General features: G+C 35.8%; 1 protein-coding gene across 1 annotated transcript in view; it reads right to left on the bottom strand.

Annotated features, from left to right (window-relative positions):
• Nucleotides 1-20583, bottom strand: part of GTDC1 (glycosyltransferase like domain containing 1) — a 387632-nt gene that overhangs the window by 290085 nt on the left and 76964 nt on the right. Inside the window, 2 exon segments of the mRNA XM_043992941.1 lie at nt 7807-8010; nt 11395-11468. Of these exon segments, the coding sequence (XP_043848876.1) occupies nt 7807-7985 (179 nt within the window). The 5' untranslated portion in view covers nt 7986-8010; nt 11395-11468.

Below are 20583 nucleotides of genomic sequence, written 5' to 3'. Positions count from 1 at the left end.
TCTGTTACAAATAATATCTTTTATCCATATGAACAGTTACCTGGGGGGCTGTATAGAATCTCATATGATATATGTGGGTATGAGCATAAGACACACTTTCCCTCCCCAAAATCTATTAAAAACATGATCTTGAAGTTGCATTCTAGTGCTTAACCCTTTGGATCACGACAACTTCACAGCACATGCTATTAAGTATATAAACACTTCTAAATTATCACTTTGTGTTGTGAATAAACTAACAATTCCATTCTCTAGCAACATATTCTTTTATTTTGCCCCTAGAATATTTTCCTTCTTTCAGGAAATGACAAAAGAGTGCAAAAAAAAGTGAAGACAAAAACAAAAATTCTGAAATCTTCCTTCAGGGAACACTGTAACAATTCTAATTTCCAGTTCTGCAGTGAAAGATTTCTTTGGGTTATTAAAAGTGTAGCCATTCTTTTAGCTTTTGTGTGAATGTGTGTGTATGCATGCATGTGTATGTCTGTGTGTGTATGTGTGCTGGAAAAAAGTGGGTGGTTAATTATTTGGTTTCTAGGATTACTGTATGTCTGCTGTGTTGTGGTCAGTATAATTTTCAACAAACAGTCCAGACGGCTAAATTGAACAATACATTTAATCATTGGGGACTTCACAAAGATGAAAATACTATGTACAGAGCCTTGAGGGGCATGCAAAAGCCAGAAGGCTGTGTGTTCTGGCTACAAAAGGGGAGGAGGGAGAGAGAGTCAAAAGACAAAAAAGGAATCCCTTAGTGCTTGCTGTAGCAAGAAATGGGAAAACCACTAAGTAAAGGAAGCAAACAGGCTGTCCTCCTAGGCAATGAAATGCTTCACGGAGGGTCCGTAACTCATGGTGTTCACAGAGCTGTTCAAATCATTTACACCCTTACACCAGAAGTGAGCTCAGTTCCTGGGGCGCTCACACCTGCAGACAAGAGACCAACTTCCTTCATTCAACCATGCAGCCTTTAACAAAACTTGGGCTGATTCTGCTATGTGAGAATGTCCATGTTTGAGGAGATACACTTTTATTGTTTCATATTTTTTTTTTTTTGGTAAGGCAATTGGGGTTAAGTGACTTGCCCAGGGTCACACAGCTAGTAAGTGTTAAGTGTCTGAGGCCGGATTTGAACTCAGGTACTCCTGACTCCAGGGCCAGTGCTCTATCCACTGCGCCATCTAGCTGCCCCTGTTTCATATTATTTTAAATGATTCGACATTCAAAAATATTCAATATTGTCTCATTTTATTGTTTCACATGTGCTTCATAATAATTTAACCTGGTTACAGGTTGTTTCTCTTATTTACAGTTGGCATGATGCTGTTATGGCCACCTACCAGTAGGGCATGTGGGAGTATAGGATGTTGCTAACTCATCTAAAAAATCTTTTAAGAACATTTACATACCAACTGTCTTCACAGAATGAGAAATATGTCTTTAAAAAAAAAATGAGTGCACAGGAATGATTTGCCACTCAAAATGTTCCACCTAGGTGCATGTGCACGCGTACACACACACACACACACTTCCTAGTATTGCCTTATCCTAGAAGACTGGGAAAGAACATGAAGAGCTCTGAACTTCCTAGAATGGGGAAAAGCCCTTCCCTCATTTACATTCAATCCAAGGGTCTTCCCTATGAAAAGAAGGTACTATTGCACAGATATTTTCTTTTTTTTTTTTAAACACAATTATTTTACTGATTTCTTGCAATCTAATACTGCCAACTAGCATTACTTCCACTCATACACCATTCAAAATAAAGGGATAATAATTCCTTGGTATTTCTTAAATGACGCATAACGTTTTAATATTTTTTCCCGTTACATGTAAAGATAGGTCTCAACTTTTGTTTATACAAGCTTTCCAATTTCAGATTTTTCTCCCTCCCTCCCCTCCCTCCCCCCCTCCCCTAGATAGCAGGTAATCTGATATAGGTTTTATATATATATATATATATATATATATATATATATATATATATATATATATATATATATATGTATGTATGTATATTTATATATATAATAACATTAAACATATTTCTGCATTAGTCATGTTATAAGAGAAAAATCAGAGCAATGAGGAAAAACCTCAAAATAGAAATACAACAGCACCAAAAACAAAAGAAATAGTATGGTTCATTCAGTATCTATACGCCATAGTTCTTTTTTTTTTCCCCCTGGATTTGGAGATCCTCCTCCATCATGAGTTCCCTAAAACCCTTCTGTACCATGATGCATAACATTTTAATACAGCAAACAGAAAGTTAAAATTTATGATGCACCATGATTAAATATGTAAACTGATAATTTTTTCAAAAAGGAGAACTAATAATTTGGTTTCTTTCTTCATAAAGTGGACATTTCAACATTTCTCCTGATAGTCTTCATGTTAGGAATAGTTGCACAGACATTTTCTTTTGTTGTTGTTGTTGCTGTTGTTTTTCGATCAATCCATCAAAAAGCATTTATTAAGTGCTTGCTATAGGTCAAGAACTACATTAGAGGTTCTTGGAGATACGAATAGAATAAATGAAATAATACCTGTTTCCAAGGACTTAATATTTCACCAGGGGATACAAAAAAGGATATATAGACATGCATACAGAATAAATATAAAGAGAGTAAGTACAAGGAGAGAAGGGAACTAGAAGTTGAGATTAGCAAAGACTTGATGTAGAACGTGGTATTTGAGCTGAGCCTTGAAGGAATAAGGGGGATTGGTTCTATGATAATGAAGTGAGGAGTGAGTGCATTCCATGCATAGGAGACAGCCAGAGATGGGATATGGAGTGTCACATATGAGCAATGGAGAAGAAGCTGACTTAAGAGACAACCTCCAAAGAACAAAATGCCAATGAGCTACAATGTTTTGGGGTGCAGAAACCATAATGATTTTCATTAAGGAGAAATTAGAACATCACAGTCACAAAGCCCAAAAGAACCGGGAGAGTTCATGTTTCCTGCAAGCATGCCTATGTACATAATCCAGAATTTATGTTATTTTTAAAGGCTTTCAAGAATGGAGAGGCCACAACTTTATCTAGTAGTTAGTTGTAATATCAAATGTTTCTTCAGTCAAAAATGGATTTCCTTATTGTTTCATAAAATGTTATCTCGCTTCAATTTAAGCCCAATACCTCTTTTCTTATCCTCTCTACAGATGCAGAACAAGTGTCTGATACCTGGCTCTGAGCACTACTTTATCAACTTACTCCTCTATTTTCTAAACTATGAGATACAATAATAAAATGGATTATACTTCAACTTTTCCAGTTTAGAATTTTTATGAAATAATTCTCCAGAACACTATTTTTTGAAATTAAAAATTAAAATGGTGAAATTTTACTATTTGATTTACTATTGCGAATGTACAGGAACATATCCTTTGTTATTCATTCAGCTATATGCATTTCCTTGATTAGAACTGCATCCACAAATGCTACATATCAAATAGGTACCACCAAAAGTTACTAATTGGTTTAATATCTATACAGTCCCAAGTTAAAGTCACAGTATATATCCTTTGACACTAGATTTATAAGAATTTCATTTTCTATGACAAGGAATCTTTTTGTAAAAGATTGGGTCAGGTTGCCCCTACAGAAATTACGTTATAACAGAAAAGACCTTTAATATTCAAAACTTACCTGATAAATCATTTTACATTTCAACTTTTCTTCTGAACTTTTACTTAGCTTAAAGGAAAAAAAACAATACTCTCACTCTTAAGATATAATCATTTGTTTCCATTTATTATCATGACTGGCAGATTCAATTGAACAAGCATTTTAAGTGGCTACTTCACGCCTCCAGTGAGAGGCACTGAGGACATGAAGAGAAAAAACATGATAATGATGATAACAATGGCATGGTCAATACTCCAACATATAGCAGATGAAAAGTATCATAGGAAAATCTGATTTTTATCTCATAGCATCATAGATTTTGAACTGCAAGGATATCAAAGGTCAACTGGTCCAAATTCCTCATTTTATGGATGAGGAAAATGAGGTGCAGATAAGTTAAGTGAGGTTTTATATGTAGTAAGTTATTTGAACCTAGAATTTGAATCCAGGTTCTCTGACTTAAGAGCTAGCACTCATGTAGTACCTCACACTGTTTCTCAAGGTAAGAGTGGCTCTTCCAGATAACTAAATGTACTCATATAATAAAACCTGCAAAATAGCCTTTTCTACATTAAGAAATAGCTGCTGAAATTTGAAGTTATGGGAATACCCATCAATTGGGGAATAGCTGACTTAGTTGTGGTACATGACTATGATGGAATACTATTGTGCTATAAGAAATGATGAGCAGGATGCTCTTAGAAAAACCTGGAAAGATGCATGAACTGAAGCAAAGAGAAGTGAGTAGAACCAGAAGAACATTGTACACAGTAACAGCATGATCAACTGTGAATGACTTATCTATGCTCAGCAATACAATGACCTAAGACAATTCTAAAGGACTTACAACAAAAAATGTTATCTAGGGGGCAGCTAGGTGGCAGAGTGGATAAAGCACTGGCTCTGGATACAGGAGGACCTGAGTTCAAATTCGACTTCAGCCACTTGTCACTTACTAGCTGGGTGATCCTGGGCAATCACTTAACCTTCATTGTGCCTGCCACAAAAATAATGTTATCCATACCTAGAGAAAGAACTGATGGAGTTAGAATACAAATCAAAGAATACTATTTTTCACTCTATTTTTTTCATAGTTTTTTTTCTGGAAATATTTTGTATGATTACACATGTATAACCTATATAAAATTGCTTACGATCTCAGGGAGCAGAGACGGGAGGGAGGCAAGGAGAGAATTTGAACTTAATTTTTTCAAAGTAAATGTTAAAAATTGTTTTTACATGCAATTGGGAAAAATAAAATGCATTTCTTAAAAAGTATCTGCTGAGAAGCAAAAACAGAAAAGAAAAAAAATTAGTCCTGGGATACAGCATTTTTGGTAGAGAAAATTGTGTGTTTTCTCTCACCTTCAAAATAGAAAAAACTCAGAAATATTTACTTCTATCTACTGACATTTCCAGAAAAATATCAGTATAACAGAAGAGTCAGAAGACTGCCTGCTCTGCTGGAAAAACAAAATTCTGATAAATCTCCTGGAACTTCTAACAAAACAGGAAAAAAGATAAAAATGGTAAATGGTGATGGATGTTTTCTTACTGCCAGGAGAAAGTGAAGCCAACCTGATTAGTTGAACTGATGCACTTACACTCTTTCTGAATACATTTGCTATATAACATGCCTTTAAAAACACATACAAATGTAGGAAAAGACTAGAAAATAATTGATGCACATCCATTCAATGTTCTCTTATCAGTCACATCATTATTCATTTACAATAATTTTGTCAGCCCAATAATGATATATGTGGTTCTTTATTGCTTTCCCTTGGTGGCCTTTGACAATGAGGTCCTCTAAGTGTTTAAATGCTAAAAGTGACAGGGAGAAAAGTACTTTTCGTTTTTAAAAGATGCTCCGCTCAACTCCAATTTAGCTGCTCTGAATCAGAAGGCATGCTAACTTAGTTCACATTGTTAAGTGGCTATTATGCCTCATCCCCACTCCCCATGATGGTGACTAGTTGACAAATTGAAACTAAGTTATCTCAGGTCATTTTAACTCTAAGTTAAACTAATGAGGTATATGTCTTAGTGTGATATCTTATTAGTTTAATATAGCTAATGCTGGACAGCTTGAGCTATTGACCTTGAAGAACAAGGAGCACTGGAGGTTGAGGTTTTTAATACAAGAGAAATTGACCAACAGTTTGTCTTAAACACTCCTCCAAAGTAATATGGCTTCAGAGGGAGAGCAATGTAAAACACACACTCCAATGCCTTAAGCCCAAGAGAGAAAAGATTATATACATACCTACCAAATATATACATACATAGACACATTTACATTGTACCCATACATTATACATATATGTAATAGATATGCATGGGTTTGAGAGTATGTGTGTATATTGTGTTACAACTTTGTTTAGAATATTCAAAAATGAAAGCAAACAAGCATAGAAAAGATGAATGTTAATGTTTGAATCTCTGCTGAACTGCTATTATATACAGTTGTAAAGTTAAATGAAGACATATCACAAAATTAACTATCCCATATGACTCGAGCTTAAGTAATATATTTATGATGGGGCCTTGAAAATGCTAAATTCCTTTTACTCCCTATCCCTGCCATAAGGAATCTACTTTGTCATTATTGTCAATTAGAAAATTGTTTCTACTTGATATACTTGTTTAAAGTTTCACTGCCTTGTGAATCAAGAGTGACCTCTTGACGACTACAAGCAAAATAAGTAACCCTGAATTGTGGCGTTTATTTAGCAAGAAGTCCATTTTATGTTCAATTCTTCAAATCTTTTCTATTCAAAGTCCTCAGCAATATGAATTTGTTATCATTAAAACTTAATGTCTTTCCTTACTGATGATCTCTATGCACTCATATTTGCCCCTTGTAATTATTTCCTTCTTTAAAGACTCAGCTCAACTATTGGTATCTCTTACACATAATCTACCAAGTTCATAGGGCTCTCATTTTATATATCCAAGACATCCCCAAAGTGACACTTTTTAAATTTTAAGTTACAGAAGCTTATTAAAAGTGCAAGGATTTTTTTTTGGATGCTTTGTATTTTATATTTACTTATCTGTGTGCATACTCTTTCTCCTCTGAAGAATGCAAACTCTTTGAGGTCAGGGACTTTTGTTTCTATTTTTGCATGCATACCCCAATGTCTATTACAATAGGCTTCTTTACCTACTAAGAAATGCTTTTGTGATGAATATTGAGCACTTTGGATGCACAGAGGAGGTCACAACCTAGAAAATAAGAAGTTCTCTATGCAGTCCAACAACCAAGGATATAAGGCAGCTGGGTGGTGCAGTGGATAGAGCTTTGGGCCTGCAATCAGGAAGACCTGAGTTCAAATCTGGCCTCAGACACTTACTATCTGTATGACCCTGTGCAAGTCACCTAACCACTATCTGCCTCAGTTTCCTCATCTATAAAATGGGAATAAATAATAGCACCTACCTCCCAGGATCGTGTGAGAATCAAACAAGATAATAATTGTAAAGGACTTATCAGAGTGCCTGGAAGATATTAAGTACTGTATAAGGTTTTTTTAAAAAATATAACTTAAATTGATGGTTTTCATCCTGGGAGTAGAAGATAACACAAGGGATTCTTCCCCCACCCTGCCCCAAGTCTGCCTTCCTCTCTATCCCCCCTCACAACTACTCCATTATGATACAGAGGGGTAAAGAAGGGGGAAAGGGCAGAAGGGACACTAACATAAAGAATCACGAAAAGAAAAGACTTCCATGTCCCTCTCAATCACCATCACTGGTGTTTGACCTCTCTTTCCTTCTGTATCTGATCATGTGAATCTTCTTCCATTAGGAACCCTATTTGTCACCTCAACACATTTCTCTGTCTGCCTGAGTAAAAGGCATGTCTCTGCCCAAGCAGCATTCTTGTCAACAAGGGAAAACAGGAGCCCATGATAAATCCATGATGACTCTAAAAAGGCCCCCTCTGAATAAGGGACAGGACAAAAATGGTGTAGGGGAGTATGGAGAGGAGACCTCACTTAGAGGCTCTCTCTGAGAAAGCAACACTGAGGCAGGGAGTTAAACAAGCTCCATAAACAATCAGCATAAAATTCACTATGACAAGAAATGTGGTTCATAAATATTTAGCCAAGAAGCAGTAGAAAGCACTATCCAAGCCCCAAATCGAAAGCATTCCTAACTCCTTTTACCTGTAATCATCACTAACTGGAACATTTTGGGAGAAATACAAGGCTGATGTCCGTGCTCGCCAATGCCACTTCTTTGCAGGGAGCGTATAAAGCACACAATCTTCTATCTCTTCTTGTAAGAGATCCACCAGCTGTTTATGGGATCCTCCATAAAAAGCTTCAATGATAAGAGTACTCATTGAATTTCTCAAATCTTCAAAAAATCTAAAAATTCAAAGGGAAAAAAAAATTTGATTTACTTCTAAGCTAGAAGCTAAACTATAAATTACTTTAAATAGTTTTACATAAACTTAAATGGTTTATTTTATAAAAATGTTTTTACAAATTTAAGTGGTTTTTTCAGCTCCCAATAAAGAAGAAAGAGTTAATTTAATGCTATCTCCTCAATTAAAACATAGATTAGGTTTAGAGTTATTTATTTTTTGTAAATAATAGCTCTATTTCACTAACATTCCTACAACATACAAGTATATTTTTTCTTTTTGAATTCTCTGTTAATATTATTTTAGCACCCTAAAATCATTTCCTTTGTTACCATTTACTTTTTTCTCCTAATCTATGAAGTTTAATGTCTTTAGTTTCAAACATCTTTAACTTTGATGATTCTTTCCCTAGTTAGAATTTTCCTATGCAGGGGCAGCTAGGTGGCACAGTGGATAGAGCACCAGCCCTGGAGTCAGGAGGACCTGAGTTCAAATCCGACCTCAGACACTTGACACTAACTGTGTGACCTTGGGCAAGTCACTTAATCACAAGTGCCCCGCAAAAAAAAAAAAAGAAAGAAAAGAAAAAAAATTTTCCTATGCCTATTCATTGACTTACAACAAGTCCTTCTTTGACCTGAATAGTTCTAGAGCAGGTATCAAACCCACTGGGTCATAAGCGATCCATAGCACTCCAGAGTGTGACCCAAATCAGTTCAAGGTATGATTGGGAAGTATTTAACAAAATAAATGAAAATTCAATAAAATATAGATAATATTAATATGTGGTTTTCTAACGCAATATGAGGCCGCCAAGGATCTTTATGTACTGTTTTGTGACATGCATTTTTATTTGTTTAACACCACTGTTCTGGATCATCTATGAATCCACCTGCTCAAGAACTGCCTGAATCTTAGTAGCCCAAGACATTTTTTGTATCTACTTCTTTCCACTGTCATCATGAAAGGGTATATGAATGAAAAGTAGTATCAAGTGAAGTTATCATGACACAATTCAATCCCTCCACTAACAGTAACCTTTTTGACACTCTTCTTTAAGACACTGTATCCAACTGTTCTACTCATTTGTTGTGGTGGTGGCTGAGTTGTTTTCAGTCAGTGTCCAACTCTTCATAATGCCATTTAGGGTTTTCTTGACAGAAAAGTACTATTCCTTTAAGTCCTTGAAAATACCACCCCTTAGGAGCAGCTAGATGGCGCAGTGGATACAGCACCGGCCAGGAGTACCTGAGTTCAAATCTGACCTCAGACACTTAACGCCTACTGGCTGTGTGACCCTGGGCAAGTCACTTAACCCCAATTGCCTCACAAAAAAAAGAGAAAGAAAGAAAGAAAGAAAGAAGGAAGGAAGGAAGGAAGGAAGGAAGGAAGGAAGGAAGGAAGGAAGGAAGGAAGGAAGGAAGGAAGGAAGGAAGGAAGGAAGGAAGGAAGGAAGGAAGGAAAGAAAGAAAGAAAGAAAGAAAGAAAGAAAGAAAGAAAGAAAGAAAGAAAGAAAGAAAGAAAGAAAGAAAGAAAGAAAGAAAGAAAGGAAGAAAGAAAGGAAGAAAGAAAGAAAATACCACCCCTTTAAGTAGATAGGTGGAGGCAACTGGAGAGGTGCTACCTGCCTTGGTAATTAGCAAGTTTTCTGCAGGATTTTCTTTAAATTACAAATCCATTGTGAACTACACTGATAAAATCAAAGGAATAAACTAAAATAATGGAAAATAGCATTCTGAATAAAAATACCTTGTAAAAATGTTTCATCTCTAAATGTTTTTAAAATGAACTAAATAGCATTTAGATGTCATGTTTTGAAATAATTGCATTAAATGAATGTAATATGTGTGACAATTTAATAAAGTTCTTTAGTAATAAATAAAATAAAGTCTACTTTGTTTGGCCAATGGGCAACGGCTATCTGAGGCTATCATTCATTTCACTATCAAAAGCTGGGGGTATTTTTTAGTAATATTAAAAGTAAAAATCACAATATTTTTCCATCTAAATTGTACTTTTTTTTTTAAATCAAGTGTTCAAAATTCTAAAGGTACCTTTCCCCAAGAAAGTCCCTCGATATTTTCAATATTATTTAAGTATATTTCAAATTCTTTTTATCACAAAATTGTCATTTTATTACCTTAATAATATAAGCAATATAATAGGAAGAGGAAGGAACATAAGAAAACAGGGGTATACTTTTTTAGGAAGTGGGTAGAAATGGAGTTGTGGGTGAGGTTGCTGACAGAGATATCCTGCCAGCCTATCATTTGGGTAAGGTGTGAATGGGGGAAGGGTGTGTGGGCCCTGAGCTTCTAGCATTTCAAGCTCTTAAATTACCTGCCTTCCCACTCTACCCACTGGAAATGCCAGTGGAACAAAGAAAGAAGTATATGCATACTGGCCACAGGTACCCCAAGTGCTTAAAATGCCTAGGAGCCTATGGCTCAACCCTTCCCTGTCTAGGCCCAACAAGGATTTTCAAGCAGGTATTTCAAATGTTTTCAGGGAAGAAAAAAAAAACAGTGAGGGGGGTTATTAGTACTGTTGATGACAGCCTCTCTTCAAAAGTTAAATTAATGTTTCTGGTTATCTGAGTGACAGAAAAATCTTATAAAATGATGTTTAAAGATGTGAACTGAAGATATTTTTGGAAATCATATCACACCTTTCAAAATAGGTTAAATATAAGTTTAGATTAACTTTGTAAATTGCTTACATGTACACATTACAGATATCTATAATCTAGCTTTATTTCCTCTGACCTAACCACATTATTCTATATATTCCCAGAATAGCCTTCAAAGGTGAAATAGCCTTTGAAAGGCATGATAAAAAATAGTCTCGCAATGTTTTCTGTGTATGTGTGCATGAATATATTTTTAGTTCTGTGTATATATGCAGGATTAAATCAACATTACAGATATGGGTACATCCTTATTAGATTTTGCTCTATTTCATTCTGCATATTTTAGAGGTATCATTTTTTCTCATGGATTGCAATAATACTCATTTTAAAATGATGCGCTTAATAGGCATATTTAGATGCTGCTATGCATTTAAGACACAGTAAGCAGAACTGAGTGTTAAATATGTCGGAAGACAGAAGGAATGGGGGGGGGGGGGAGACAAGATAATGATTACAGAGGATAAACATACCTGAAAAACTCAGTAGGTGGGGTAAGGCAGGCAAGGTAAAGTCTACTATACTATAATTTAAGCCTAATGGCCTACAGGTAAACCTGGATTTTCATACTTTTCCAGGGGAAGTCATCATGTCCTACCATCTCTGAGAACTCAACTAAGTAGTTTTGTATGATGAAAACTTGCCCAGGGTACTTTGTGAATGTAAGAATACACAGGAGGCCCATACTTTATGACTTACTTCTACTCCAGGTTCTGTTTAAAAAAAAAAAAAAGGCAGGGTTTTTTTCCCTCACAGCTTTCTTAAAGTATAACCTGAAAGAAAGGAGATTTTGGTTATATTGAAGCCAAGGAAAGAAGGCAATATACACAGCAAGTGGCATTACAAAAGCTACCTAAAGAATGATAGAATATTTTAATCATACTGTATTTTTGTATCAAACAAGGCTTGAAAAAAATTGGCAATCAGCCAGAACCTAGAAATTATCTGTTATAGAAGGATTTCAACAGTACGATGTTGTTGAAATGGTATTTGGGAAACTTCATTATTGGTACTGCAACAACAGCCAGAAACCTACTACCAATTTTCATGGCGGGTTGGGGGGGGGGGGGGTAAGAAACTTTCAAGAAGCATACAGGTCTATGGCAGTATAGATCTCTACAGCTAATGTCATTCCTAAGGTAACCCCCAACAGATTGCACTACCACAGAGACCAGAGGAAGGGTCCCTTGAAGTGATCACTAATAGAAAATGTCCAAGACTAGCAGCAATCACGAAAGGGAGCCCCTTAGCAATTACATTTTCAAGAAAACCAGTATCACCAAAGGATGTCTCCCACATAGAAGAAGTCTATGTTGTTGTTCAGCCGTGTCAGACTCTTCATGACCCCATTGGGGGTTTTCTAGGCAGAAGTAAAGGAGTAGTTTTCCATTTCCTTCTCTAGCTTGTTTTATAGATAAGGAAACTAAAGCAAACAGGGTTAAGTGACTTGTCCAAGGTCACACGGCTAGTAGGTATCTCAGGCAGCATTAGGTAAGTCTTCCTAACTCCAGGCCCAGCACTCTATCCTTTGTGCCACCTAGCTATCCACCAAGAACAGGACTATAGCCAGAGGTTATTAATAAGGTGCAGTTGTTACATACATACATACATATATACATACATACAAACAAAAAATAGTCTGTAATGTAACTACAATTCATAGGAAATAATCATATATCAAGTGCTTACAATGTACCAAGCACTATGATAAAAGCTCTACAAATATTATCTCACACCAACCCTCAGAGGGAACAGTGAATCTTTGAATCTGCTGTTTGGCCTGAGTTCAGTAGCAAAGAACAAGCTGTCCCTCCCAGGATAAACTCATCAATTAATCTCACTTGCTAATACAAACTTTGATTGACACTCCCTCCCTCCCTTTCCCTCCCCCTCTGATTGGAGGGCTAAAGGTAAGAGGACCAAACTCCTCCCAATGCATTCCTTTATAGAGGGGAGAAACTACTCAATCTACTCCACTTGAATCTGCTGCTCAACCTGCTTTCAACTCTATGGAACAAAATGCCTCTTGGTGATTCCTCTCCTGCCTCCTTTTGTGTGTTGTCTCTCCCTTTAGATTCTAAGCTCCTTGATGGCAAAGACTGTCTTTCTTTTTATTCATTGTATTCCTAGCACTTAGCACAGTCCTGACACATAGTAGGCACTTAACAAATGTTTACTGGATTAGATCCCTATTTTTACAGCTGAGGAAAATGAAGCAGACAGATTAAGTGGTTTACCTGGCGTCATATAACTATGAAGTCCTGGAGGCTGGATATGAATTCTGGTCTTATCCACTGAACCACTGCCACCCAGCTGCCAAGTTTGCTGCTGACAAGCCACAGACAGAGTACCAGCACAGAAATTTCCTAGGTTGTCTAACACTGGAAAAGTCATTTAGTCAACAAAAATTTATTAAGTGCTTCTTATGTGCCAGGTATTGTGCTAGGGGCTGGTGATAAGAAAGGCCAAAATAGCCCTTGCCCACAAGAAAGGAATAAAACCCTGGGGCCTGCTGCAGGAAAAAACAAACAAAACAAAACAAAAAAAGCATTTGGGCTATTTTATGTTTCAAATGAAATTTTAAGTGGCCTACCAACTTGTCCAAGAGCAAACTAAAATTTTTTAAAGCATCTATTAAAATATTTCTTCAAAAGATTCATGTTGTCATCAGTGTGAATACTCCCTCTACCAAGAAATACTTTCCTTTCCTGCCACAGTAGATGATTTTACAAATCACTATGCCCTTGAAATTTAATTTACCTGATAGACAACTTCCTGGTGATGAGCCTCTCCAAACTAACCTAACCAGAGATTTCTTCTGAAGTCACAAAGCCCCCAGCTTTCCCAGATTAGTAAAATACGCCAGAGTTTAGCATGGTCCTTATCTCATGATGAGGCATCAGATTACGACTATAGTGAGGCATATAAAACTAGGCAATATTTAAGAGGTTCTAATAACAATAATATATGAGCTCATACAAACATTCTCAAAATCTCATGAATCATATAACTAACTTTTTTTTTAAGTGAACAGAAGAATTAGTTCTGTTCCACAAATGGCAGGTCAGTAGAGTAGAAAACTAAAATTCAAAACTTGTCTTTTAAAAATGTTAGTAAAAAAAATATTTACTGTTTATCTCTACAATAGCCCCAGTATACTGCTGGTAGCTTTTAAGCCACCAGCAATTATGCACACAAATATCAAATGTCTTTGGTAGAGCACCGTTTTTACCTTTTTGGTACAACTAACTTGAGTAAGCACCACTTAGTCAATAGTTAAACTTGTGATAACCCTGCCAATCTAGAACATAGCCATAAAATTCCAGAATAAATGAAGACTGCTGAGTAGGAAAAAGGAAAAAAAAAAAACAAAAAACAAGACGTTGTCACAAAATCTATGTACTTCATCTGTTAGGAAAAAAGAGCCACCTTCAAGATTTCATGCCCAAGTATATAATATAGGGTTAAAATTATTGGGGTATACTATTCAGATTACTCATTTAATAAACCCAGTTATCTGGTTTTCCCCTAACTATACTCATTTCTGTCCTACCATAAAGCAAATAGTATATTATAAGCACAAATGGCGAGTATACGAAAACAAATCACTAACAGTGGCAAGAAGTGACATGAAAGGGGAAGAGAAAAGAATCATAAAGGAGAAAAGCACAGTAATTTGAGGTCATTTTGATAGGAGCAAACAGCCCTGCAAACTTCAATAACCCCTCAGGACATCACAACTGTGCAGTTAAAAGAGGTTTAGATTTTAATTCCAAGGGCCTGAATTCAAACAGTGGTTCTGCTACTTTACTATCTGTGGGATCTCCTTCTGGGTCTCAATTTCCTCATCTATAAAACAAGGAAAGCTGGTTGCATCTAAGGTCCCTTCTACCTCTAAACTCTATGATTAATAATGTTCCTTGAGAATGAAGATGCTGAATCAATAAGAAAAGCTTTGTGTTCAAAATATCAACCAACGCAATTGAAAAACACTTTAGAAAGTTTTTCATTAGACCAATTAAACATGTGTTTCAAAATCTGCTATCTAATGGAGCTGATTTCAGTTATCTAGAGAAGTCATTTCTCCAGAACACAGGATTTGCTAACAATGATCAAAAAAAAAAAAGAAAGAAAGAAAGAAAAAGAAATGTTACTATGAAACATGGCTTTAAGAAATCCTGAGTCATTATTAAGTGGTTTATCTTAAAGTTTAATATAATTTTGAAACATATAACAAGTAAAATTTGTGTAAAATTCCAAATATAACAATTTCAAGTTTTGTTTAATATTACAAGAAGAAAAATTCATCAATATCACACTTTCCTGTACATATGTATGTATATATTAAAAATAAAAATAGAATAAACATTTTAGTTTTACAAGCATGTAAATTTTTATTTTTAGCCTCTGTTCACTTAAAAATTATGTTACATTAATCACAATAAACATCAGTACCGTGAAGTGCCATAGCTATGGACATTTCTTACTTTTTATTTTTCTCAGTCATTTTACTTTGGTTCATTTTAGGTTTGGTCCAATTTCTTTATTCTCTGAGACATGGATAACCAACATTTTTAAAATGTATAATATATATACATATAACATATGCATAATATTTTATTTGTATGCTGAAAAATCATTTTCCTTTTTAAAAACTGTTTCTCATTTTGACACAATCAGATATGAGAAGATTATAACTTAAAGAAGATATGTATAAATATACCAACGTGGTTTTAAAAACTACTCGTATCCCTCATAGAAAACCATAAGTAGCCTTTGTCTAGGTCTAGTCGAACAATTTAAGTTACCTCTAATATTCAAATATTTTCCAACCAAATACTTTAAAACCAAAGGAATAACTGTGTTAATATATTCCATAGATACACTGTTGCTGCCTGTTGTAGGAACGTATACAGTTTCAGTAATGACAGTATTGACGGTTACAATCCCACACATATGAGAAATTGATTCCACAGTCTTATCCACAGATCATTCAACATCTTTAAAAGTCAATTACCTACAGAAAAATATATGGTCTTGTTTGCATATGTATAACCTTTGGTTAGACAGACAGTGCATTAAGCCAATAAATTCATTTACTGAATGTCTTCAATTTAAGAAAAGTAAATTTGAGCAAGATTTTTCAATAGGTCATTAGAGCTTTATGGTGTATTTTCTTCCTATTTCTTTCTCCCCACCTCTCCTCCACCCTTGCACCTCAATCTACCACCACCACCCCACACAAGTTCTATTTAAAAAGCTACACAGCATGGTAAAATGGAGCCATATCGAAAAAGGTTAGCATTACCTTCCTGCCTACTCACTTACTTTAATGATTCATCAGGGAAACCCCAGTTGAGATATACCTGAACCACTGAATATCATTAGAAATTCCTAAGTTTTATTTCAAAGGTAAAAATAAGCGTTGAAAACTTTGCTAGTCTGAACTAGATACCAAACTTAGGGTCACCTCTGACTTCCCCTTAAATTGTCACATACCTCTCCACCTCTTTAAAGGAAAGAAATCTTTTAAAAATCAGTTCAGGAACCACTTTGCACATAAAGCTTTTCCTGAATCTCCTTTCCTATTTCATTGCTAGTGCAACCCTCCCTCCTAAAACTGTCTGGTTTTGTTGTTTGTATTCATATATATAACATATTGTCTCAGTAACAGATTGTAAGCTCCTTGAGGGCATGGGCATTTTTGTCTATGTTTAATCTTCAGCACCTAAAACAGCCTAGTAAATAACAAGAATATCAAAAATGTTTGTTAATTGATAGTTGGAGAAAAATTAGGCTAAAACATATCTTTTGCTTAAAGAAAATCAAAGCTACATACTGACTTCAGCCTTTAATTTCTCATGCCAAACACAGAACAGAATTGGGGGAGGGAGGGAAGGGGGAGGCATTAGAAGGTTTTTAAGTAAAATGCAGTTATATAGAAAATCTATCTAAACTCATTCGGTCTCAACCTAACATTTTAATGATTCAACTTTACAGCTTGGCAATTACAGAACTGTATTATTAACATTGTATACACTGATAATAAAGCCTTCTTAGTGTAAATGATGGAGCTAATCTAATCTCATTTATTTGGTATAAACTGATTATATACCAGCTCTGGAGTCAGATAACCTGGCTTCAAACCCTGAATTTGATGTTTACTACGTGGCTGGGCAAGTTATTTCTCCTCTGTGGAACCTCAGTTTCCTCGTGTAGGAAATGAGAGAGGTGGAACTAGAGAGAGTCTGAGGCTTCTTCCAGCCCTAAATCTATGGACCAAAATAAAGTAGCACCTGACATTATTTGACCCAAGACTATTCAAATATTTAATTGTTAATGAGAGCATATATCATCATACAGAGTTGGTAAAAAAAAATAATTCTAATTTCTTATTTAAGAGATTCAGCATTCTTACTCTGATGACCTACAACCTGGTTTCTCTACCTGAAAGCTGGTTGTATGTTAATGTCAAGTCGACTTTCTTCAATTCTGAGTAGAGTTTCCTGTTGTGGTGACTAAGAACTGAAGATTCATATTGCACACTGAGAGTTTGGTTAAACAAATTCAATACCCTTTGGCAGACTAATTAAAATAATTTGCAAATAAGCTTTTCCTAATTCCTATTTTGCTTTGCTTTTTTAAAATCAAATTTTATCACTTATGAAATTAAATATCCATATGTCTGTTTTATTACTCCTAACAATCTTTGATCAATTTGTCAGGACTTGTTTGTTTGAGACAAATTTTTGCTTTAAAGGGTATAGTTATTTATGTATGGCCATAACATTGTATTAATAGGACACCAAGGTTGCACTGTCAGCTATCACTGTAACATTGTTCACTTTTTGCTTCCAAAAATGATTAATTCCTCACAAAACTATAAAAGGATACATCCCACATAATCATGTAATCTACATGACTAGTCAATCAAACAACATTAAGCATTAGTAGGTACAAAACACTTCTGACCACTAGGGATAAAAAGGCAAAAAACAGGGGTTTTTAGATATGGTGAGAGGAGACAATGGGTAAATAAATAGGTGATATGAGATCCATATAGCATAGACAGAAGCTAACCTTAGAGAGGGAGGGCACTAGGCACCAGGGAGGCAGGGAAAGCATCCTGCAGAAGTTGGTATTTGAGCTGAATCTTAGGAGAAGCAGCCAAGGGTAGTGAGAAGCAAAAGTATGGAGTAGAAAGTATTGGGGGTGAGGGTGAGCAGGTGGGGGTCCAGGGGCGTGCTGGGCCGAGGCAGAAGCCAGTAAAAGGTGAAAATAACTATCAATATTTTTTTTAAATTAGGAACAGACTAGTGTAGTGGAAAAACAACTGGATGAAAACAAGAACTACTTAATGATATCAATTCACCTAACCTTTCCATGCCTAAATGCCCTAATCCATAAAATGGACACAACAGTATTCTGACCTCCAAAAGCTGTTGTGAGGATTAAATGAGAGGTGAAAGGCTTTTGCAAAACTTAAAGGTATATAAATGTGGGTTACTAATTAAGCTACTGTTCAGTTCATTTTATGGGTTTCATTCCTAATTCTGGGAAACAAATATCTCTATTACACTCAATTTCTTTTTTTTTTTAAGCACAGTCATCATTTTGCTAATTTTATTGGTAATTTCAAACTACGAAAGGAGTAATGAAACAATTTTACTTAGTACTGAAAAGCACTTCAAAATGATTAACAGTCTACAATGTTGTAAGCATATTTAATATTGTTGTATCATGTTCTATTAAAGCAATGGAAAACCAAGGAATACTATATAAAACTGAAATGAGAAAAATCAGGGGGAAAATACAAATTTATTCTCACTAAAAGTAAGTGCCCAACCATATTATTCAGGCCTAAAATAACTTAGGCAATATGCCTAAAGGAAAGATAGAAGTGGACCCCAAATACATTCGATATGCCCTATTTCTCTTTCTCCTTTTGACTGGTGTACACAAACATCAAAGTTTGTGGCAAATGTTATATTCATTTTCTGCATTGAGAAGTATAATCTTAATCTACTGAGATGACAATCAACAGAAAAAAATAAAAATGGAAAGTAGAACCAGAAAATATAGTCTCTGACTGGTGAGGTTTATGAGCCAGAGGGACTAATGACTTTTGGAAATCACCTGCAATGTCTTTAAAAGATGGAGGTTAGGGGCAACTAGGTGGCGCAGCGGATAAAGCACTGGCCCTGGATTCAGTAGTACCTGAGTTCAAATCCAGCCTCAGACACTTGACACTTACTAGCTGTGTGACCCTGGGCAAGTCACTTAACCCCAATTGCCTCACAAAAAAATCAAAAATAAAAACAAACAAACAAAAAAAAAAGATGGAGGTTATGTAATTTGTCCAGGAATAAATGGCAGAGTCAGGTTAGATTCATCTTCTCTAGAGCAAAGCTTCTTAAACCATGGGTCGCAACTCCATATGGGATAACTGAAGGTGGGGGTCATGAAAAATTTGGCAACATTAAAAGGCAATATCTACCTATTTCATATACCCAGGGTCACATAAAAATTTCTTGGGCAAAAAGGGGTCACAAGTGGAAAAGGTTTTAAGAAAGTCCCTCTCTAGAAAATAGACCAGGAATGGGTCTAAGTTCGGGAGAAAACTTTCTCACCACCACTGTCATCAATCAATACACATAGCTAAGTGGCTCATAAAAGTGATAGACTTGGAGTCAGAAAGAACTGAGTTCAAACCCTCCTTAGACATTTCCTGGCTGTGTGTCCCTGGGATAATCACTTAATTACTCTCAGCCTCACCTGTGAAATGGGGGTGATAATGACAGATTATCACAAGATTGTGAGGAATAAAAGAGGTAATATATAAATTGCTTTATAAACCTTTTATCATTATATAAATACTAGTTATTATTATGGATATGCATTGAGTTATATTTTATGTTTCCCTTTTCTTCCTCTTCTTAAATAAAGGGACTGGAACCAAATATACGTCAGTCCCAGATACCAGCTGTATATCTAGGTATCCAAAAGGCAACTAGTACTATAAGACTGGAGTTCATGAGAATCTGGAACTAGATATATAAACTTGAAAGTTACATGCACTGAACTGAAAGCAGATGAAATCACCAAGGATGAGAACGCAGTGAGAACAACAGTGGACTTGAGACTGTTCCTCAGAGGACACCCATGCTTTGCGGGGGTCAGGAGTAGGGAGTGAATAAGAGATGGATGAGACTCTAAAGAAGGCTAGGAAAGAAAAAAGCCAGAAGAAAGCTGAGGGGAGAGACAGTATTAGGAGGCAGGGCGTCAATGGTATCAAATGCAGCAGAAAGATGAAAGAGGATGGAGGATTTAGAAAGGCCCATCAGATCTGGCAGGTCACAGATCACTGGTAACCTCTGTGTGTCACAGGAGAGAGAGGAGATAAGAAGCCAGAGGGAGATCTGCTTGACATCCCACCTGAAAGTCCTGCCAAAACTCTGAATGGAATGTATCCAAAACCGACCTTGTCTCTTCCCCCAAAACATTGACATTTTTACTGGCTATGGAGGTAGAAAGAGCAAGATGTGACAAGTGATTGGATATGTGAGGTGAGGCAGAGTAAAGGATAATACTAAGATTATGAACCTGGGAGAATGTTAGAATAACGGGACCTTTGACACAAAAAGGGTGGGTTTGGAGAAAATGAAAATGTTTTGGTTTTGCAAATGTTGAGCTTTAGATGTCTCTGGAACATCCAGGTTAAAATATCAAACTGGCAAATGGTGATATGAGAAAGAATCTCAGAAACGAGACTAGGCCTGGATATATAGACATGGCAAGTCATCTGTAAAGAAATGAAAATTTAAACCCATAGCAGCCGATAAGGCCAGGGGAAGAGACACAGTAAAAGAGATAAAGAGAGATAGAGTA

This window comes from Dromiciops gliroides, chromosome 3 (assembly GCF_019393635.1).
Source record: "Dromiciops gliroides isolate mDroGli1 chromosome 3, mDroGli1.pri, whole genome shotgun sequence".
NCBI classification, from domain to species: domain Eukaryota; kingdom Metazoa; phylum Chordata; class Mammalia; order Microbiotheria; family Microbiotheriidae; genus Dromiciops; species Dromiciops gliroides.
The sequence above is the reverse complement of the archived record's forward strand: the minus strand, read 5'-3'. Positions and strand labels throughout refer to the sequence as shown.